We start from the raw sequence: 22,778 nt of genomic DNA, 5'->3' as shown, positions 1-22,778 counted from the left end.
TCGAACGGCGGGCAGCGCGCTATTGGCGCCGCCAGGCCCCGCCCGCCCGCCGCCAGCTCTCGCGAGACGGGCCGCTCGCCGCCGCCATCTTGTTTCCCGCCGCGGGGAGGAGGGACCGGCCGTGGGAATCGGTGAGGGAGGGCGGGGGTCAGCGGCCCGTTGGTTGTGGGACCGGGAGCGCCGCTGCGGCCGTTCGCAGGGCTGCTTCGCCTCGAGGGTGGGCTGACCTGGCCTGAACCGGGAGATAACCTCGGTGGGGGGCGGGCTCCGCTGCCTGGGCCGAGCCCCGCCTGGAGCTGGTGGGCGCCCGGTGGCCCGGGTGGCTCCCGTGGCACCGGGGATCCCCGGAGGGCAGCCGCGCCGTGTCGCGCATCGGCCTCGGTCCCTGTGGAGGCTGCAGCGGGCGCAGGCCGGGGGACGGGCGGCTGTGCCCTGCCCTGCCGGGAGCGGGGCCGGAGGCTGGGGCCGCAGCGCCGCCGCGGAGCCCCGCAGCTTCGGTCCCGGGCCGGGTCAGAGCGGAGCAGCAGCGCGGGGTTGTGCGGCGGGAACGGGCTGTGGCGGGGTGGCTTTTCGCTGCTCAGCAGTAGGGCTGGTTTATGCCATGTTAAAGTGTTTACCTGGCTTCTTAGTTGGTGAAAATACAGTGTAATGAGAGGCCTAGGAGTTAGGCATGCTTAGGACTAATAAGTTAATGAAGAGCACGTGTGTCAAATCTAAACGTAGCTTGGCCTTTCTTGCCTCTTTATTACACCTGCGTATTGTGTTGGTAACAGTATTTGTGCTTTCTACATACACTGGTTGGTCTAATATTGGATGTTTTCCTCTACAAATGAGGTTTCCCATAGTCAAAATACAAGACTAGGTAATTGTATACAAGCAAGTGTGTGGAGAGACTGTAGCTCAAAATTTGATGCTGAGGGAAGGCCAGATCTGGATCTAGAAGGCAGACCTGGAAATACTCCCTGTTTTGACAGTGCATCTCTCTGAAGAAGAAATGAAGTGAATCCTTTGTTTAATGCTGTCTGGGACCGTATTTTTCATAAATAGTTTATGGAGGACATGCTTTAATCTCAATGTAAAGATAACTGAGTAAACTCATTAGCTACATAAAGATTTCTGCATCCCTTTTCTGGTCTCGGGTTTCCAGTATGTCTGTCATTGTACTGTGTACTGTATTTAACAGTTAGTTCCAATCAGCCGGCTAAAAGGCAGTAGGAGATGTGTATGCGTGCAGTTTTTAATTTTTCTTGTTAAACTTTTTAACTTTTGTTCTTAAGGTAATGAGTGTTTTATATTTCTATTTTGAGGCATAATGTTTTTAACAACGGTATTACTCCGAAAGAGAATTCCTGGAAGACAGTGGATTGGAAAGTACAGGCGGCCAAGACCGGTTACCATTTCAATGAAGCAAGCAATGATCCGAAGGTTGGAAATTGAAGCAGAGAATGAGTATTGGCTGAGTCGACCTTACCTGACACGGGAACAGGAGTACAAACATAACACGGAAGAGAGACGTGCAAAATGGGAAGCTTTCAAAAGCCAGAAGAAAGCCAAGTTTCCTGAACACAGATATATCAGCGATCATTTAAACCACTTAAATGTGTCGAAAAAGTGGATATCTTGAATAATATGGCATGTATTATGCACTATTGTGGGCTCAGCTGTTGTACCTGTTATAGTACTTTTGTAATTCAGTATAAGGGTGGATGACAAATGGGACCGTGCTACGACATATGAAATTTTACATTAATAAATGCAGTCCTACGGAACAATTTATGTTTTCTTATTGTTGTCTCTTTAGAAAGACAGTTCTTTCTGTGGTGGTCTGCCATCTGCCTGCCTTCTGTTCTTCAGGGGTTTTGTATAAAATGGCCTGAGTTACCAAGTGCCATGATGATAACAAGAATTATAGCATTGCTAATTTCCTTTTGAAAGCTAGAACACACCTGCTCTGTTGAAAGGGATTATCTGCTGGTACTGACCAGATGGCTGTTAATGGTCACTCTCCCTTAAGGGATACTCTGTATACCTCAATACTTGAGACGCAGCTGATGATACTTGCATAGTGCTCACTTCATCAGGCATACACGGACTGAGATGAACTAGAATTAAAAAGTTAGGTGTACGAGGCTGGAAGTCATGGAAGATTGTAAAATGTTACAGGCTTTGTAAACTTTTTGGAAAGAATTGTTAAATTCAAATGCCAGTGTCATTGTCATGTCAGTACAACTTGGGTGTTACTGCCGTCTCACAGAGATTATTTCTGATCTAAAAGGAACAGAGCTGACTCACGTTTGAGTGGCAGTCTGATTTCTCTGTCATGTTTAAGTATAATAGTCAGCCGCAAGTTGGGGTGTTTTTATTTCCCCTGTCGAGACCAAGTGACCTGGAAGATATGTCAAGAGTGTAATCTTAGGTTTAATGCAGCTGGAGTGTAAAAACTGTGGAAGAGTTACAAAATGTTGGTAGGTGGTTTTTCTCACTGATCCAATACATGCATGCTACACCTAAGCAATTTTCAGATTCTTTCACATACTTTTATTAAGTTGATGTTGCATTCACTGATGAATTCAAGTGTCAAGTCTGTATTTTATCACTGAAAGAGGCCTAAAATGGTAACAAGGTTTTTATTTAAACATGAACCATACTTCAGAGAAGTATGAACAGGTCTGAACACTGATGTACAAAACCTCGAATGCACTTTCAATGGTTATAAATGGCTTAAGATAACATTTACGGAAAGGTATGAAGGTTGCCCGTGGGGAGGTAGGAGTCTCTGCAATCTACCCCCACCACTGCAGCATAACAGAAATGCATAGTTCCCACTCTGGACCTTGTGCATCCAAGCAGGGCACTTCAGGATTTGGCCCTTTGGTAGCAGTATATAATTCAGTGTTGCATAAATGCACAGTAAGAATCTTAAGGCATCTGTCTTAACCTCCCTGCTCCGCAATAGTGCTTACAAGAATCCATTGTACTGTGCAGAAACTTGAATTTCTTGTCTCTTCCTAAAATGTTCATGTTCCATTTTTTACTGACCAACTTCTTCCAAACAAAATTAAGTAATATTCAAGCACAAAATGTGTTGCAGAAACCTAGTGAAACAAAAAAAGGTGATTAATGGAATTACAGCACTCACTTTGAAAAAACAGGTCATAGTGCAGTACACAATGCGGCTAGGGAACATGATTTACAGACTCACGATTCAGGACAGCAGTTAAGGTAACTTCAACTCATAATTAGCCTTCTGGGAGGTGTGGGTTTGTTTTTTGTTGTTTTGTTTTTGGTTTAAACCTCTTAGGTTTTAGAAGATTATCTCCACTAAGAACATCAATCCATCGCCACTGACCTGTGGCTAAATCCTCTTGGGTCCCTGATTGGCAAGAATTGCTCATTCATTTTGAACCAAGTTGATAGATCTGGGGACACAAATGATATTTGCCTAGGTGAGGCTGCAAGACTGCTGGTTGGGAGATCAGCCTTCTTTCGCAAGTCATGCTCTTTTTCTCCAAAATAACCTGGCAATTTTACTCATCAGCCACAACCTTGTTTCTGCTGTGTGTTATAGGCATAAAATCGAAAAATACAACTATTAGTCTGTTACAGACTATATGAAAGTGCACGAAACAGATGTTGTGGATCTCACAGCTATTGCACAGTTGCTTATAGTTGCCGGGGGACTGGAGTCAACCACCTTGGCCTACAGAAACTGTGATCAAATCCAACTGAACTCAGAAGGGCTGAAATGTGCTACTGAGTTAACCATTATTTGAGAAAACAGATAACAAAATGCTTTTGTGTTGGCTGCAATTATGCACTATTTATTTGTATTACTTTTAAAACTACAGCAGTATGGGCAAGTGTGACACAAAGTACACAACCTTCCTTTATTAAATTTGGCCTGACTTCAGGGAGAGAAGCAGGATAAAAAGGGAATTAATCCCAGACTATTACCAGTTAATTGTCTAGCTTAAGCCATTCACTGATGCTCCCTCTTTAGGTCAGTAGAAAGAAAGATTAAAACCTCTCTATAATACCCTATCAAAGGCTGCTGGGATGACCTGCTCTCAGAAGTTATCTGTTCCTTTCTATGAAGAATAGAAAAGCCTTAGTAACCTGTTTAGATCAGATTAGTTTTTATATACCTAGAGGCTGAAAGAAGTCCTTTGCTTGGCACATTCATTTACAGAATTATACAAAGCATTAAGAAAAGTTGCAAAGGGAAAACTCATCACTGGTGGGTTCTCATGGTCAAGTAGGTTTTTCAGAAATACCACTAACTAGTCTAATTTTGATTTTGTATGATTTACACTGATCAGTCTGACTAACATTAGTCCAAGCATCACACCATCCCACAGACAGACCTTTTAAGACAGATTTTTTTTTTCCTTGAAAACAAGCCAACCTCCCCACCCCCTAGTCATTCTAGGTCAGAAGGGTTATTAAAAAAAAAAAAGAAAGAAAGAAAAAAAAGTGATCCTAAAATTACTGAGCTCGCAAAACTCAAATGCTATGTTTTCTTTCCAAAGAAAATGGGAATTTCTTGCAAGTTCTGTCCTGTCCCTCCACCTTTTTTTTTTGGGGGGGGGGGGTGAGGGGGAGAGAGCGCATGACTCAGCCCTCAGCATCTACAGTTGCTAGTCATGCAAATATGATCAGTTTCTCTTCCAGAGAGAAAAAAATTAATGGAAGCTTATAAGATCACCACACTATGAAACCAACATAAGTCTAATTTAGTAACTGGAAATATATCAAGAGAAGTTTTCATATATACTGCAGCACTCTTTGTACTTCCTAAATGCAAAGTGCATGCAGAGCTCTTACGTAATAGAGCACTGTTGATTCCAAGTATGACAAAGCAGCCTGTATGCAGACACCTATATTTACCTACCGACCTTCCTTCCTTGTGTGCATGCAGCTTCTTAAAGCATAACAGCACAGCATGGCCCACCAATGTACAATTAAGCTGTTCCTTAAGAACAGTGCTTCCTCAAGACAGCACTTCATCTTGAAATTGCCTATTTAGCAGATTAGATTCTTTAATTCTAATTCTACCCACTTCAATCTAAATTACAGGATTAGTCTGACTCATCAGATCTAGCCAGCCCATGTTTCCTGCACTACAGCATTACTCCCATTCTTGCCTTCTAGACAGCCATTCTGAGTTTATTATTTAGACTTATTCTACTACTCATTCAACATCAGAGGACTCCTCTGCATTCCATGACTAGTGACTTTTGACTTCAAGATGTCTATTTTAGTTTACTCATACATATACAGAAACGGCAATCAATTATGTTGGTCTTACCTGTTTCTCATTGAGATGGTTGGTTAGTAATAAGCTGAGATCAGCTTTCCAATTAAACTATAATATGCTTCTTTGCACCTAAAATGTGAGAGAATCGCAATTATGTGTTTTTGCAGATCTGCACAACAAATAGCAAAGACTTCAAACCAGAAAATGGATTTATCATGTTGTGCCTATTTTAGGAAAAATATTTTCCTCCCCCTAATGAAATGTAAAAAGATCCAAAATCTCAGAACAGGAAGTGCAAAAGCAAGAATTATCTATCCATTACCTTAGTGTAATAGCTAGTTTTGGAGCAGAGCATGGGACACAAGTTAACCTTAACTTCTAAACATGCTGATTTGATTCTATGGAACAAATCTTCTTATACTTGACTCCAAACAATTCCTAAGGACTTTTTAGGCCTAAAAAATTAAAAAAAAAAAAAGGAAAAACCCACCACAAAAACCCCCACAGAATCATCAGAAGTGCTACAGCGCAGGTTACCTGATTTAACCTCTTCAGGGCCACTTTCCACCCACTGACAGTCACTGGCTAGCAATCGATTTTGTGATTCACTGAGCGGTCGAGTAGGAAAGGACTGATTGGCTCCAGAGCTGAAAAGCAAAGTCAACAGGAATTCTGTAATAGCAGTAGCTGCTTATTTCAGACATTTCTAAAATACTGAAGTTCCTTAAGAGCAAAGCCAACAACAAAACCCCCTATCCTGCCAACTAAAAATGGCCCCGTGCCCCCAACCCTAATCCTCCTATGCGCTTTTTCCAGTCATCAGTCTAAATCCTTGCTGGACACAGGTCACTCACAGTTTTAATGGGAAAAAAAAGCACAGCTTGATAGACAAGAAATGGCATACTGACAACAATGCTGTGGCCATATAGTTAATTTCCACAGGTTATGTTGCACTGGAAGCAACAACTTGTCAGTATTGCCTTTGAACCCCCTTAATGCCTGATAACCCAGGTGACTGCTGTTGACAACATCCTTCAGCTACAAATTAACCAAACTATAAAAAAGACTTCTAAAACGGCAAATGTAAATGCCCCCAGAAGTTTCACATACTCTTATGTCTTTGAATCTAAAGCAGCCTTCCTGAAAATATGCAAATTTGGAAGGAATAAAAAAACCAATAAGCTAACGCCCCTCCAGTGCTAAAAAACAGCAATAACCACAGTGATCTCTCTCTTGCAAACTGTGTCTCAGCATCCCCTGTCTAAGCATGCTGGAGGAGGTGAAATACAAACAACACCTTGCCTTTCTCTCATTCCAATAAATGTCTTAAAACTTTTTTTTCCCATGGAACATTATTCAGTCTTTCCTGAGACTCTTTTGATTGTTGTTAAGAGCCAATAAGCCCTCTTAATTTCTGTATTACTGTTTCCTTAGAGCCATATCCTCTGTTATAGGTCAAAACCAAGAAACAAACTTTCTGCATCAAGCAGCACCATTTTTTAGTCTTGATCCATTCTGTCCTTCTCTGAAGACTTACAAACTCACTCTGAAGATGACAAGAAGTATAAAAAATTAAAACATCATTCTGAAACAATTTTTCTCCAGATGAAGTACAGAACAGTACAAAATCATCAGTATCTTAAATGCTACAGTTACCTTTTGGCAGGTTCATTTTGGCTTGAGACAGTAAGTTGCTCTGGATCCATAATCACCAGACGAGTTGGAAATTTACACCCATCACCCAAACTAAACCAGAAACAAAGATTCAAATCACTTTTTGTAGTTGACTTAAATGAACTGAACAAGTACCCATCCAAAAGACAAACACTACAGGCCTGAATCAATTACTTGAGTGCAGCATTGAACTCCAGACTTGAGTAAGACAGTTCTACCACCAAGCTGGATGATCAGTTAATTAAATCCTGGAGCTCAAATGATTCCCACCCTATCTCTCAGTATGGATTGCTGAGCATAGCACTACTCTATGGATTTCAAAAACATCACTGTTCCTGTGGACTATAGCCCTAGTCTACCCCCAGACCACTCTGCACACACAGTCAGACTATGTGGTGTTGACAACCCCAGAAGCTGTACCATAATAATACTCTCGTGGTTATGCTTTACCCTCTGCCCACCATTTTGAGTTTAGCTAACCCTTCTTTTAAGGCAAGTTTAATCAGGATAAAATGTGGTGGCAAAAAAACCTGATCCATCTACAATATAGCTTCTTTAATCACATGAGAAGTCACGGTAGTTGAGCAAACAGCTGAGGCAATGTAAGATCTTGTTATTACCTCTGCTGTTTGCTGCCAGACCACAGCTTCACAAATGGGTTCACGATACACAACCCCTGAAAAGCAGTGTTGAAACATGGCTCCTGCTTTGTTCTGTTGGCTTTCAGGGTGGTGGGGTGGGGGGAGTGGGTAGCAGGTCAGTCTTCCTTCATCAAGCTTCTCTGATGCTTGTCTGCAACTCTCTTAACAGTGGCTCAAGTAAAGTTTTAAAACTAGTATCTTGCATCATATAATTTTTTTTGCACTGCTGCTTATTTACATGTACTTTCTCAGGCGGCTTTCAATACTGAAACTGGCATCTACAGCAAAAGGAAAGCTGCCAAGTGTTTTCAGGGGTAAGAGGGGGTGGTCTTGAACTGACATTGTTTCAGTCTTAACTGAAGTTCAACATTTGGATCTCCTCTGAGTTGCTGATTTCTGCTCTATAATCAGACAATACTGCTACCACCTAAAGGTGACAATTTTTGAAATAAATTTCTCAAAACCCTTCTGAACTTCCATATCTGGAAGGCCCTTGCCAATAAGCCTCTTGCCTTTGAACAAAACCTGGTGCAGACTTTGCTCAGTTTTCTCCTCCACATTTTCCCTACACCAATACTCATTGTGCAGGATTTCCAAGCTGGCTTTTCAGGTGTGCTTTATTTTTTACGAGAAGGGCAAGCAAGGTGAAAGCCATGGAACCCATTTATTCCCCAATTCATTCCCATTCAGACTGAATACCTGGTAAAGATAGGGAGTAGCCAATACTTCTTTTCATCTCCAAAAACCTCCCTCAGATTTTTGCTGCATCCAAGAGAAAACCCGTTTTTATCAGGGCCATTTTGAAATGTGGGTGCTCGGAATGTTTCTGTAAAAGAAAAACATGCAATATCTCTAAAGTGATAAGGAGTCAGGGAAGACAAACAAACAGACCCAAACTTCTCTATTGTGAGAAGTGTCAGCCAAGCTGAGATGATCTTGATGTGTACTGGGGGGGTGGATGGTGGTTGTGGGGTGTAAGTCATCTGAAGTAATCTGAGAGTATAAAAATCATCACAGGGTTAATGACAAAAACAGAAATGAAAAGTAAGAACATTATGTAAGCAGAACAGTCATCTTTCTCTCTTCACATTTAATGTAAGGTCTGAGACAGAGCTAAGTATCATCAGCATGCCAGAGATACCACATCCCTTATTGATGACTAGCTCTCTCTTTGGCCTGTGAAGCCTTCTTTGAGCAGACGACTTCCTCTTCTAGAAGCAATTTACCATAAGCACTACTGGACCTAAATGAGCACAGGACAGTTCTTTCCACTTCTGCCAAGGTCTGAAGTTGAACTAAGAGCATCCCATGGTATCAGAGAAAGATGAGATCTATTACATTAGAAACAAAGACACACCACAAACTGTGGCAAACCACCACCATTTTTCTAGTCAGTCTAGTTACACCCTTGACCAAGAACCAAGAGGACTCGTTGCTCTTCCCATACCAACAGCTTGACTTCTTGCAATCATGATCCAGAAAGTCAATAAAGTACTGACTGTGTTGCCAATTATGACCACTGACTTTTAGGTAAAGCATGTGCTAATGTTTTCTTCAAAGCTAAAATAGAGACTGAATATTTCTTAGCTGTAGATATGTCAAAAGGACTCAAACAACCCTCCTGTCAAGCAATCAAAAAAATTCCTTTTCCTATCAAAAAATTCTAGCAAACTGAAAATTATTTCACTTTTAATCAACCCACTTACTTTTGAGGATAGAAATTTAACTTCTACTGAAAGGTATAAGATTTTGACTTACTCAGCTGTGGAAATATCTAAGAGTCCCTGTGCCCCCCTACCCTGCAAAAAACACCTTCTAAAATGCTTCAGCAAGAACTTTGAATCATTTGAATAATGCATGTAACTTCCTTATGCTGGTTAATGCCATTTAAAACATTTAGGCATAGAAATTACAGGAAACTCTTTTTATTATTTAGGAAACATGCATCAGTGTTTCCTTGTGCATTGCACTGCTTTTATAAGCCACTTCCTAATAGTGAGGTTCATTTTATTTCACAGGATTTAAGAATACTCTTTTGGATCTAGTTAAAAATGTAGTAAGTTCAGACACAGTGGAGCCTTTAGCTTTGTTGGGGCCACCCAGCTACTCAAAGTATTAGAACAACAGGGCTTCTGGCAAGTACAATTGCGATACATACTTAACACTATATAAAAACACAACAAAAATGCACAGTGCCTTGAGATCTCAAAAATACAAGCAAAAGAGATTAACACTCATCATGAACCCAAATGATTGGCTACAGCAGCGGACCCCTACACATGCTTCATTTTCCCATATGTTTCACCTTTACTTTCACTAAATATGCTTTTTATTGCACAGTGTTTAAAAACTCTGTTTAGATGTGATGGCATATTCTGTAGGCCTCACACTCTCATCGGCTTCTTGGTTTTCTGGACAAGGAACAGTTCCGTATTCCAATTAACTGACCTATGGTTGATCTGTTTTTGCCAACTAGCCAGCAGTGGTAGCTGAAGAGTGACAGTATGCTGATGAAGAACATGGCTGCCACAAAGAACAGGAACAGTATGTGGAATTTTGCATGGGTATCTGGCAATTCATTCTGGGGAGAAAAAGAGTGAGAGATTAATACGTTAACACTTTTTAGCAACTAATTCAGCATTGCCACTAAACATTTCCTGCCACAACCACTCTGCTACAGGTCTTTCACCTCACTTTTCATAAAGAAAAAAAAGCACAAGCCCAGCTTCCCTTTAATGTCATGTTAAACTGGTATACAACAGAATTTAAAGCTGATGGGTACCTCTTACACCTGACTTTAGTAGCATGAGTGCATATGTTCATCTGTTAGTTTTCAAATGTAAAGTAGGGGTCAAGGAAAAAAAAAATCCTACACTAAAAAATGTTAACTGTGCAGCCACAGCCAAAAAGACACCAGGAAAACGCATCCAAAATCACTTACTTTGAAGGGAGAAAAATACAACAAAAATGTCCAAACCCTTTCCTGGCAAAATCATAATACTGAACCTACTTCTGAACTGGTGTAAAGAATGTAAAAGGGAAATGGCTGTCATACTGTGTTTCCAAGACTGAACAACTCCTAGACAAGACCTGGGACAGATCTTGAATTTTTGATGATCTCTAAGGTTTAGGCAACAACCAGCATGTACCTAGCAAAACAAATCTGTCATGTCTGACCAGGCAGAAGTGATTCACCAGAAGACCTACATGAAAAACAACAATTTCAGTACAACCACCATATAAAAGATAACCTCCCACCCATATCAGATAGTTGATTCAAACCCCAACCCTAACTGTTTTTATACTTGCACTTAAAAGAAGCCAACAAGATTTGTAACAATACTATTCCAGTTCTATATCCTCAAAATCACAGTACTTTTAAGCAGTTGACCTTTAACAGCACTATGCAAGCAGAGAGGCTATTTTTATTCAGCTGTTTAGTTAGCATTATTGCTACTACTTTTTCCATTAGCTCACTCAGTATACGCAGTTATCTAAGGCTGTAGACTAGAACACATTTAAGATCAAGTGAACACAGGTATATCTATATCCCTGTACGCTCCTATGTTCATAGGCAATAGATTACAAGTCTCCTTTTATGATGGTGCAAACAGCTATCAAGAATGACTAGACTAGAAAAATTATAGTAGGAACAGCATTTAAATAATTACAGCAATATTGGATTTTACCTGTGGACAATTCTCTGCAGCTTTCCTGTGGCAAAGCTTTGCGCAAACAAAGACAATTTATTAAACACTAGTATTATGTTAAGACGAAGTGTTTGAAAACAGCACAGGCTTTGTTAAGAACAAAATGGTTGGTGTGCACATGTGCTCTCGGATGTGCCAAGTTCCAACACCCATCACCAGCCTTAGCGCCCATTCTCCAAGAGAATGGAGGACAGATTACATAAGAGCACACTACTAACTTCCAAGGCATGAAATTTTCTACTGAAGCATAGAAGTACTGATATTTAGATTGTGACTGGATCACTTTCAAGTGGTTCCTCAGCTTAAGCAACATGACTACACCAGGTGCAATCTTTGCTAATTTCTATCACAAGGTTTATGTTCTGTGTGATGAAACCATTCATAAAGGTCTGACAAGCTCAGAATAATCCAGAGGTATAAAGCATTGGTTTATAAATTAGAGAATCTTTCTGACTTCAGAACATATCTATTACCATTAGATACAGTTTCAGTCCAAACCATAAATAAACTGCCATTCTTTACACAATTTTCTTTGTTTAAAAAAAGAACCTGCAACCCATTAGTACAGCTTTTCTTCTTCCCAATATCCTTGAATACTGGCATATGTCTGTGGGACATACCTTTAGCATAACGTCTGAAATTAAACCAGTACTTAAGAAAATAAAGCAAGAAACAGTAAAGATTAGATATAAAGTTTAGAATTTAAACTAAATCGTGGTATTAGCCATCTTACCTAAGACACTAGCACTTAACAAATCTGTTGTAGGCAAGATGTATGGCTTTTAAGTGACATTAATCTTGCAGGAAGCCTAGGGAGAGCCCAGGCATTTACACTGCAGTCAGGTAGATAAACACAGCATTTTCAAATATGCTGCCTAGCATCAGCTCATGCTACAGTAAGCAAATGATAGTGGAGTCAAGCTCTCTGAACAGCCATCTAAGTTCAGTTTCCTTATTCACTGCCTTGTTTTGTTTTAACGCAGTTTTGCTTAGACAATTTGTGCAACAGACCCTCTTCCCCCTGCTGTAGGGATGCGCTGTGTTTTGAGATCCCTTGAAATCAAGGCTAGCAAAATACATACTCCAATTGCTGTTTATTCCAAAGCTTCATGTTAAAACTATGATGACTTTTGCTACCTCAGAGCACACTGCAGTGTTCACCAGCTTCCTAATTAATTTTTCTAACTTCTGTTTCTATTACTCTTTTGAAGTTGCATATTTAAACAAAATAGCTCTCTATAAAGAATTCTCAGGCCAGTTGATTTTGAAGCTTGGAGTGAGTGTACAGTCTATATAATTAGAGCCGCTTTGGTTGTGATGATTGAGTCTTTTTGTTCTTTAAATTCTAGAAATGAGCTTTAGCCTTGGTCTGGTTGAAGGCTGGGAAAAGGGAGGGCTGCCTGTTAGGGCAGAAATGGAAATCTTGATGGAAATGCGAAACTGTTTTTTCTGTTCTTAAATTTCCTCTAATATTCAAAAAACTACTTCAACATAGATGTCAGCTTAGTGAGGAAACTCTTATGCCGTTTTTTTTTTTTAATTACATTTATGCAATGAAGACTCCACCATTTAAATGGTAACTCTTTTGAGAGAACTGGAAAAGCAGGTGTTGAAGCCTACATGGAGGTGAAGAGATAACTGTGATATTGCAGTGACTTGGAAGCTAGTTAGAAGCTACATTTGCAGTAGGCTGTGTTGCCTCCAGTCTATAGTAAGTGGTGGATTCTCCCAGCGTTGTGAAATCAATGGCTCACTATGCAGCCAGAATGTAAGATCTTACTCATCTTCAGCTATTGACAGAAAGTATGCAAAGGCAAGGAAACATGGTTAAGTCACAGCAGTATATTGATTCCATCTTAAATGGGTTTTGGGAAGCTTTTTTTATTGCTGTTGCTTTTGAAATGTGAACCGTTTTGGTTTGTTTGTTTGTTTAATCTAGGATGGATGCAACTCTGAAAGAGCTGACCAGCTTAGTGAAAGAAGTTTACCCAGAAGCACGGAAGAAGGGCACACACTTCAATTTTGCAATTGTTTTTACAGATCTCAAGAGGCCTGGGTATAGGTAAATGGCATTTCTTCTCCGGGTTAATAAAATTAGACTTCAGGTACTGGACCAGTGAATTATTTTTCATTAACACAGATTTTAAAGTTCAGAACCCACATACAGAATTTGTGAAGTTCTTGATAACAGACTGTATGACCACCCATACAAACTCTAAATTTTGCTTGGTGACCATCATTGTTCATGTCTTACCAAAACAATAAGCCTTGGGTGCTTGAAGGCTTTGGTTGCTGTATTGGCAATCAAGCAGAAGGCAGACCTATGCATCCAGATGAAGCTTTGCTTCTGGTGGTGGGAGGCACAGTAGGTCTTACGTCTGAGAATGTGTTTGCGTTTTAGCAGGGCTTCTTGTTGCAGGTATCTCTCTTCCAGAATGGTATGAGCTAAACTTGTCAGCAACCAGTGGATATATCGTGCTCTGTTATCTCTGGGGTCTTGTTCTGTGTCTGTATGGAAGGGGGGGCAAGGGATTTTGTCTAGTATTTAACTTAATATGGTAGAAGGTTGCCCCGACACTCTGCCCCATCAAAAGGAGAATTTGGTATGGCTTTTCTTGGTGCACCTGGTACTGGAGAGAAAAAAACCAAACAACCCATCATCCTGTGTAGATAGCTAAATGTTAAGTAGAGTGCAGAGGACAGCATGGGAGGGTTGTGATGAGCCAGTACAGTTCTTGTTTGGAGATCTAGAGAGATTTGCCTCTGATGATCAACTTGCCTTTCCTCCTGCGTGCAGGGTGAAGGAGATCGGCAGTACCATGTCGGGCAGGAAGGGCACAGATGATTCTATGACATTGCAGTCCCAGAAATTCCAGATAGGAGACTACTTGGATATAGCAATCACTCCTCCAAATCGTGCACCGCCCCCATCAAGCCGCATGAGACCATACTAAACCGTTGCTTCTTTGTGTGATCACATCTTCTGTATATTCCTACTTGCTGTTCTAAAGCAGGCTTATTTTTTTTGCTTTTGTTGCTAAGCAAGAACACCTGAAGACAAAGCTAAGCATCAGAAATGAAAGTTAACTTTTAAACCTTACCTTTTAGTTTGTTTAGAAGAAACACTTCTCTTTAGCAGTGCCATCATCCTATCTCAGATTGTTATCTTTGAATGGTAAGACAGTGTGTCCAGTGTTTCAACATTTCCATAAAATGCGACCAGAAGGATTACAGATGTTCTGTAGTTCTTGTTTGGAATAAAGATTGATGATGTTAATCTTTTGATAGTGTGGTGTGGTGTTTGGTTTTGTTTATTTTTAAAGTAGGTTTCTGCAGAGAAATTCAGAAGGCTGCTTTTAAGCAGAAGTTGAAGTTGAAAGCCTTTACCTGGTAACCTCTGGGCTTGCTGAGTAGCGGTAAGTGGCACAACAGGGGTTCCTTACACAGGATGATTTCTTAAACCACTGCTGGCTGGATTTTGGAGGAGGAGCATGTAAGTGGTGTGGTTGGAGGCAAGCAAGCTCAGCGCTACTCGCACTGCTGACAGACATGCATTGATGGTGGAAAGTTAGAGATGAGCTGTGTAAAGCTGCCTGTCCTGCGGGATAGCAAGGGGAGCTAGGGCAGACCACTGTGGCTTCCAGGGTCTGCTCCGTCTTGTGCCAAGGTGATGCCAGTCCATGGATTGGGAGCGGCCTCTGTGACACCGCTATATCCCAGGAGGGGCTGCTGGCCTTTTCAGAGGAAGGTGCGGTTCGGCACACTTGCACATCAGCCTTACTTGAGTTCTGAAGAACTAGTATTGTCTTGGAAAAATGGAAGGTATAAAGCTTGCTTTTTTTAGAACAGTGGTCTCCAAACTTCTTTCTGATCGCACACCCCTCAGTAGAAAACTTTTGAGCACGTGCTTCCAAAATTATAAATTACATCCATCTACTCCTGTACAAATGTATTATGTGCATTTATAAAACTACAAAAAAATAGGTATTAAAAAGGTGAAATACTTCCTGCACCCCACTTGCGTGTGTACCAGTTTGGAGATGGCCTGGCTTGTCCTGCGCACCCCACTTTGGAGACTTTTAGAAGACTGGAGTATCTGCAGAGACCTGGCCAGAAGAAATAAGGTATTTCCAGATTGAGGCTGAGTAAGGAGGAGGCAGAACTATTTCTTAATGAAAATGTAACAGCAGGTGCAGTGCCCAGAGCTGCTCTTGCGCATGGTTTAGGTGAACTGAGAGGCGGTGAGACGGTAAGGCTGCAGAGCTCTGGGTGCGTGTGGGAGTCCTGACCCTGACCCTCACCATCGAGTTCTTGGCCAAGTGAACCTGCGGGGTGGAGGCAGCTGGCTCACACACCCAGTTCTCCTGGGCTGTTGACCACAAGCAATATATTGTCTATGTGTACTGACCAAGAGGACAACACCCAGTTTTGACTTCCAGAACTCCAAGGAAGGTGAATATTGTAGCCTCTTTCCCTTTAGTTGTCTTCACCTGATGAATACATACGACTTTGGGCCCTCCACTGACTGGTCTGAGCTGGGTAAGTCTCGCTGCTGAGCTGTCTGTGAGGTGGCTTTTCACAAACGCTCACTGCTTGTATTGAACACAGGTTTTTCAGTGCACTGTAACTCTTGGGTGCTGGGGCAAGGCCAGGGTGCTGAGAGGCATTAAGGTTCAAGTTTGTTCTGAGTTGAAAAGATGGAACTGGAGGGTGTTGGGGGTGTTCAGCAGCCAGCTTCCAGAATCCTCGAAATAGGGGAGAGGGTAGCTAAGGGGGCTCAGCTGTTCATGCGGAAACCGGGAGGCTGGTCTGCGTGACGTTGCCGGGTCCCTTAAGGAGCAGGAGGAAGAAGTGGGGATGCACCTCCCCCGCAAATCAGTGTCACACGGGCCTCACGGGCCTCCCGCAGCTCAGTGCTTGCCGGTGTCTTCTGTCACTGCAGGGGGAGAGCTTGAGACACGGAGATGCCGCTGGTCCTAGAGCGGGCTCCAGCTGTCCCTGGGCTGTGTGCCCCTGCCAGTGACCGTGAGCCTTGGGTTGGCTGGGAGAGTACCAGGTGCTTGTTGTGTTGTGTCCGTGGGCTCAGAAAGGCAAGAACAGGAGTAGAAGCCATAGCCGCTCCTTAGAGCCTTCACCTTCCTCACACTCCTTAGCAGAGCAGAGGCAAAGACCTGGTAAGTGTTCCTGTCTGAGGACAAGGCATTGCTTTCATGAGGTGTGATTTTTATATATATATGTATATATGTACGTTTGGTGTTTGTTTTTGTTGTTTGGGTTTTTTTTTTTCCCCTCTCAAGAGTCCCTTAGTGCAATAAACCCTGAAGGATTTTAGGTTCAGTTCTGCCCATGGTTCACCCTCTTCTGTCCCCTTTTCTGGCTTATAAGTTAGGGAGTTCAATTTTAGCCTTCAGGAGTGACCCTCATTTCAATCACCTGCATCTGAGTCACTTCTTCCCCTAAGATGGAAGAAGCTGAAAAGTGCTTCCCATCCTTTTTTAAAGAGAGCTCAAGACCATACAAGCGTTTTACAAGGGACTGGAAGTGGCAACCGGGGTGATCTGGTGTGGTCAGAGGTGGGAGGGGTAGGATGCTTTGCCAGGGTGAAGGCAGTCACCTCTGGTGTGAGGGGGAGGCTCACTGCAACGCTGCTGCTGTGGGGAGCCTGTGTGTTGTAACAGCTCAGTGACTTCTGTGTGACACGGGGGGCAGGCTCGGGACCCGTGCCGCCTGCGGGCTGGGTCACAGCCATCTGATCAGCTGTCTGGTTTTTGGCACCTTACAGACCCGGGCAGACAGAAAAGCGAGGACAGCTGCTAAGTGGCCTGCTTGCCACAGGGCATCACTCATGCTGTAAAATGAGTGCAGCAACCAGCATGTAATTAGAGAATTGCACAGCCATTAGAGGTACACAGGAATGTGGGCATTTCCTTGGTTTTGTGTCCTGGTTTTTGCTTTAATTATGTTTAAGAATAATTCTCAAAATTAAATGTAGTCAAGATATAAGGCAAGAGCAGCAAGTGAGCCCATGTCTGTGACTCAGCTGCTCTGGGAGGCAGCTGAGCTTTGTTGCTGGAATGGGAGACATGGCCCAGTGAGGGCTCAGGCCTGCCCAGCATGGGGCAGGTCTCTGCACACTTCGAAGAAAGAGAGGAATACCTGCTGGCTTTATATTTGGTATCCCGTGGAGCAAAATCACCAGGAAATGAACATGCAGAACTGCCCTCAGTAGCAAATGCTCAGCTTGATTGCTGGGGTATGGAGTTCACCTTCACATGGCTAACATAGAAGTATAAACCTCAGCTGACCTCTTCCCCAGCCGCTTTGGGCTAAATGTGTTTCAAGAAAGAGATTTGCCCTCAAACACTTGCACTTCACAGAGAAAGGTAATGCGGAAGTGAAGGGAGTTCAACTTTCTGTACCTGTCTTTGTGGGAAAAGACACTTGAGAGGTCAGTGCAGTTAGGGTTAGGCATTCCCTACATCAAAAATCCACAGTGCAATCAAGGCCAATCAAGTGCAGTGTGGGACTCAGACAGCAGCAGCACCAGAGTATGACCATTGGGATGTTGCAAGTGGTGGAATAGTAAGTAAAAGTTGTCACCTGCTAAGCTTCTACTGCAAAGGAGGGGATTTACTCACAGTAACAAGGTTGTCTGTCTCTTTTGAAGCTACTAGAAAAGCTTAGGGAGGATGTCAGTCCCTAAAAAGAGCAAAATACTACAGCGCTGTGGTTCAGGGAAATTAAAACATGGTCTCAAAATTCATTAACAGTGAGCAATCCCATATGCTCAGGAAGTAAAGTGGTGTAGACGACACTGAATCCGGATCTGTCAATCCACAGGACTGACTTGATTTGTACGTAGCAATTTAATGAGTAATTTTTGTCCCTTATCAAGGCAGCTGGATGAGATGGTTTTTTTTCCCCTTTTCTTTTTGGCTGCTTAAAGCTCTAACAGATACAACACTCAGTTTCATGTCTGTGCTTTCACCAGCAACCACCCCTCCAAAGCTCTTTTTTACCTCCCAGCTGCTTAAGGCAAAGACCTAGGATGATGGTTTAAAAAAAAAAAAAAAAAATGTCCTGACTTGTCATTTCTTTCTTAGATGTAAATGCCATCCACAGCACCCCAACCAGCAGGCAGCTCTTGCCTCTTGCCCAGGCCTCTCCAGGGATAACCCCCCACCCTTGCAGGTGTCCCTCCGGGCCTCGCCTCATGCCTGTCCTTCCTCAGAGGGGCTCAGTTTTTCTCTGCCTTTGACTGGTGACAAACACCTGGGCCACTCATGCAGGTCTGGCATCTGGTTTAATTCCCTCCCTAGTTAAGCAGCGAGGACAACTTGCACACATGCTTTGTCAGTAACCTGGGCTGCATCAGGCACAGGCCTTGCTCCAGCACCGTGTTCACCCTCTGACTGGAGCAGCTGTGGAGGCTTAACTGCTGCTTTACAGCTCTGGCCAAAAGCAGAAACAGACGTCGTGCAGCAGGAAAACATTAAGCATTTTCAGCAAGTTCTCACGCTCCCGATGGAAAGTAAGGGAAACTGAAAAGGTCTCAGAAAGCCTGTTGTGTCACAGCAAATGAATGACAACAGCTATGGTCGTGTTCAAAGAGCAGCGCTGTAAGTAACGCGACAGCCGAGATGTGACCTGCCAAAACCAAAGCGATCCAGTTACCCGCTGCTGTTGTCTCATCCCTTGTGTCTAAACATTACAGCGGATCAGCTGGGTTAAACGACAGCATCAGTTCCTCTGACAGAACAGGACCCCGAGGAATGTAAATTTTAAAGCACCCTTGCCATGTCATGCACAGCAGCTGCTGCGTCTGGCCACAAGACCTGTTGCTGATGAGGAGGTGCCTGGCTGGCATACCCTGGGCCCTGGAGATAAAAAGTGGCTAAGGGCTGGGTTCGGAGGGGCTGGGGCGTTCGGGACCCTCCCTGGGGCATTTCCAGTCTCACAGAACTGACATCCTGGCCCAAACTCACTTGTCTTCCACACTCAGCATGAAAATCCAGTGGACGCTGCAAGCAGCAGCTTCAGGCGCACCTCTGGGTGAGCTCCTCCGTGCTGGCTGAGGCTTGAATCGCCCATCTCGTGCTTCGGGCAAACGTGAGTTACTGTCTTCAGGCTTAGAAGTACTTGGGGGTCTTTAACAGAGGCCTAAAGCTGCACCTGGCCCAGATGACCCCGCTGTATATGCTGCGTGTTGCTTTCCTCGAGCCCTCAGTACGTGTTTGAGACACGGAAGACCCGCCGGTGCTCTGTTGCTGAGCAAGAGACAGGAGCAAGCGTAGGTGACCCTTTCCCTCCTAGTCTTCTGCTGAGGTCTCCTAGCTGAAAGCCACAAAGCACGTACCCCCGGCTTCAGAGGACAAGCGGGGAGAGCCTCAGCGGCAGTTCCAGGCAGGGCGTTTGAAGAACAGCACCAGGCACGCAGCAGCCCCACATGGTCACCTGCCTGCTCGGCGGGGGCTGCGCACCATCCTGCAGCCCTTGCGTAGCGCGGGGCCTGCTGGCAGGCATGCCACGCTCCTGCTGCCTTTGGGCTACGAGCTGCACCGGAGAGCAGGAAGCTTACGCTTTCCAGGGAGGGAAAAGGGCAGCACCCACATATAGAAGTACTAAAGGTTTGAAATACGGTCCCACCAGCACCACATCACGACAGCCTGCGTGGCCGGGAATGAGCCACTCTGCTCTGTACCTACAGGGCCCTTTTCCAAGGGCAAGGCTGGCTGTAGCAGCTGTGTCTCCTCCAGTCTAATCGATGCACAAGCACCCAGGCAGGTGGCCCAGGGAGGGGGAAGGGGGCTTGGGAGCAGGAGCAATGGGTGCTGCGGTGAAAAAGAGGAATTGCTTCAACTGCCACAGAAGTGCTCATAGAACAACAGCCTCAGGAAGCCTTACCAAAGCAGCTAGACAGACAGGACACACCGTGCCGAGCAGCTTATCCTGCCAGTGGAGGGAGGATGTGCTGGCTCCCGTTCCCTGCACCCTTTCCCTGCTCTTGCCTCAGCACCCATTAGCACCCTTGCAGGTCAGCAGAGAGGGTCCATGAACAATTTCATCTTGGGAAACAACAGATAGTTCCCGGTGGCTGGGCAAGCAGTAACGGCTTCCCCTGCAGCCACAACTGCAGTGGTGCAACCAAAGGCACGGGACCTGCGGCTGGGGGAGAGGAAAGGTGGGACCACGCAGCAAGGCCTTATTGGTTTACAACAATTGTGTAAGCAACCATTAGGGAGCGTAACTGCAGGGCTTTAAGCCAGGAATACATTATGCCAAAAATTATAAAAATATTTGAAGACCAAAAAATATGTTCTGCAAACTGTCCTTCACTTGGTCTTTCCCCAGGAGAAATGCCCGCGTAGCACAGCACCTTCCTCTGCACACCTTCCTGCATGTGCACAGTTGTGCTATTTTTTATATATATTTTTTTAAACTCTTCAACTTGAATTTGGCAAGATCAAAGAAATTCATGGACCTGGTCAGCTCCCGACTGTGATGTCAACTGCCCCTTTGTACAAGTGGGTATTACCCTAAGAACAGCATGAGGTTTCACATTTAAGTTGATAGATAATATAGGTAGCATTGACTAATGCCTTCTTGAGAGAAAGTTGTACTCCTGTGGACTAACGTACCTGTGATTCCATAGTGTGGCCACTGGATGTTGTCATTGTTCCTTACAAATGCCACAGTCTCTGTGTTATTGTCCCACAGGGAAACAAAGTACTCCCAAAATACAAGGCAGCTCCAGCTGCCAGCTACAGCTGGTTGATGGAGCAGATGCAACCACCATGAGGAAGAGCTGAATAATGACAACAGGGAACAAAACAAATACCACATCTTACAGCAGATTTAAAACATCCATGGTGCTTTAATTAACCAAGGAAGCCTGGATGCCAGTTATTGCTCCAGTGATTTACCTTGTCCATGAAAGCACAACCGGAGGCACTAAAAGTGATGCTTGCCATTTATCCATTTGACATCCATCTGGGAAGCTTCATTTCACTGCGAGATCTGTATTTGTATTCGACCTCAGGCAAAGCATTTTGAAGATAAGGAAACAACTGCACTGACCACGTTAAGGGGCTTCCTCAGCAGAACAAATGAGATGCTCCTTTGACAAAAATGGGATTATGGGAGAAGCTTCTGTTAGCTGATGCATTTGATATACTTATTAAAAAAAAATAATAATTAAGAACCACAGCAAATGAAGGAAAACTAAAGGCCATGCTTTTTTGGTTGCTTCCCAGATGTCCCTAAATGCTGAAGAGCAGTTTTGTGCTGACTTCAATCTTTCCTGACTGCAGCTACTGCTGGAAGGGAAGGGTGAGAAACCAGATCACATCTTCTATCTGATCTAGCACTCACACAGGCAGAAGCTGAGTTTGAGATTACTGTTGGGGAGGACAAACTACAAGAGAAAACAAAATTAATCAGCCTTTCAGTGGCTTGGCAAATGCAAGGAATCCACTGTAGAACTGCACAAGCCCTAGGTTCCGTGCGGGAGAACTGGTGTAACAGCCTCTAGTGGAAGCAGCCCCCAGTTAAACTGAATTAAGCACAACACAGAACCATACTCTGAGAAAGTTTTGCCTGTTTTCAGGTAACCACTGCGTCTTCCAGAACTACGGCATTTGCTACTGTTTATCCAAAGTGCACTTTCTGACTGGCCAATGCTGTTATCCAATTCACCCCACAACAAATCAACATGTATCTTTCCTCTTGCATTCTTCACGCTCTGACATGTTATATGAGTGTGCAGTGGGACAAGCCTTCCTTCAGCAGGAATACTGGCTTATGTGGAGTCTCGCCCTCCTCCAAACCCATGGCTACATCCCTGGTTGTTCCAGTACTTAAACTGCACAAGTTCATCAGATGGCCACGCAGCCACCCACATGACAGCCGATCTGAGTAGAAAAAAAAAAGGAAAAGAAAACAGAAGACAAAACACAAAACTCTCCCTCCCCAGTTTATTTTGAACACAGATCATTTTCCAACACTGTTACGCTTTTACTTATGCCAACTTTTCCCTCCCTCACCTCCAATACTCAAACTACTCCTTAGGCCTTACTGAAACCTAAAAGGTTTTCAAAAGTAAAGCACAACAAACTAAAACTAGTTTTTGTTTTGCTGCTCTGATAATTATCTGCCATCACAGCAATGGTCCTACTATAAAGAAGAATATAAGTACAAAAAGCAGCGTTACCTGTATTAGGATAACATTGTAGGCAAGAAAAGCAAAACTAACTAGTAAAACTTTGTTTCTAGACTCCAAAAAGTCTCATGCCAGCATGTCATAATAGCTTGAGTAGACCAGAAGATTTTAAGACTTCAGTTGTCATCCTGAAGATAATCTGTATTTCAAAATAGTAATTGAATCCCTTTAACATTAGTTAATGAAATAGCTACAAAATGTAGCAAAAAATATTTTTTCACAGGCAAGAAAAACTATGCAAGTGGCTTACTGTGAGAACCCCAGCACTGCTGGGTTCA

The 22,778-nt window shown here is 43.5% G+C and overlaps 3 protein-coding genes across 10 annotated transcripts in view; 2 read left to right on the top strand and 1 right to left on the bottom strand.

Annotated features, from left to right (window-relative positions):
• The first annotated feature begins 40 nt into the window (after window positions 1-40).
• MRPL57 (mitochondrial ribosomal protein L57) lies at window positions 41-1,772 on the top strand. 2 transcript variants are annotated; one of them, XM_040583498.1, is made up of 2 exons: window positions 41-131; window positions 1,308-1,772. In XM_040583498.1, exon 2 carries the CDS (start codon window positions 1,313-1,315, stop codon window positions 1,622-1,624), a length of 312 nt encoding a protein of 103 aa, XP_040439432.1. In that variant the 5' UTR covers window positions 41-131; window positions 1,308-1,312; the 3' UTR covers window positions 1,625-1,772. The 2 variants fall into 2 exon arrangements, with proteins under 2 accessions (XP_040439432.1, XP_040439433.1); XM_040583499.1 differs by lacking the exon at window positions 41-131 and adding an exon at window positions 163-299.
• Window positions 1,773-2,613: 841 nt separating this feature from the next.
• ZDHHC20 (zinc finger DHHC-type palmitoyltransferase 20) overlaps window positions 2,614-22,778 on the bottom strand; it is a 66,044-nt gene continuing 45,879 nt past the window's right edge. Inside the window, exons 8-14 of one of the 7 annotated variants that reach the window (XM_040583495.1) lie at window positions 11,262-11,297; window positions 10,021-10,153; window positions 8,272-8,398; window positions 6,914-7,003; window positions 5,795-5,904; window positions 5,580-5,712; window positions 2,614-3,095 (exon numbers count right to left, since the gene is read on the bottom strand). In XM_040583495.1, coding sequence (XP_040439429.1) covers window positions 5,696-5,712; window positions 5,795-5,904; window positions 6,914-7,003; window positions 8,272-8,398; window positions 10,021-10,153; window positions 11,262-11,297 — 513 coding nt within the window. In that variant the 3' untranslated portion in view covers window positions 2,614-3,095; window positions 5,580-5,695. Of the gene's footprint in view, window positions 3,096-5,306; window positions 5,387-5,579; window positions 5,713-5,794; window positions 5,905-6,913; window positions 7,004-8,271; window positions 8,399-10,020; window positions 10,154-11,261; window positions 11,298-22,778 lie in introns of those variants that run through there. The other 6 variants (XM_040583490.1, XM_040583492.1, XM_040583491.1 and 3 more) reach the window with 6 other exon arrangements.
• Window positions 13,190-14,559, top strand: LOC121083277 (histone deacetylase complex subunit SAP18-like). Its single transcript, XM_040583500.1, has 2 exons — window positions 13,190-13,344; window positions 14,080-14,559. Exons 1-2 carry the CDS (start codon window positions 13,223-13,225, stop codon window positions 14,234-14,236), a joined length of 279 nt encoding a protein of 92 aa, XP_040439434.1. The 5' UTR covers window positions 13,190-13,222; the 3' UTR covers window positions 14,237-14,559.

The sequence above is a fragment of the Falco naumanni genome, chromosome 2 (assembly GCF_017639655.2).
Source record: "Falco naumanni isolate bFalNau1 chromosome 2, bFalNau1.pat, whole genome shotgun sequence".
In the NCBI taxonomy this organism is placed as follows: domain Eukaryota; kingdom Metazoa; phylum Chordata; class Aves; order Falconiformes; family Falconidae; genus Falco; species Falco naumanni.
Note: the sequence above shows the minus strand (reverse complement) of the source record. Positions and strands in the feature narration are given on the sequence as shown.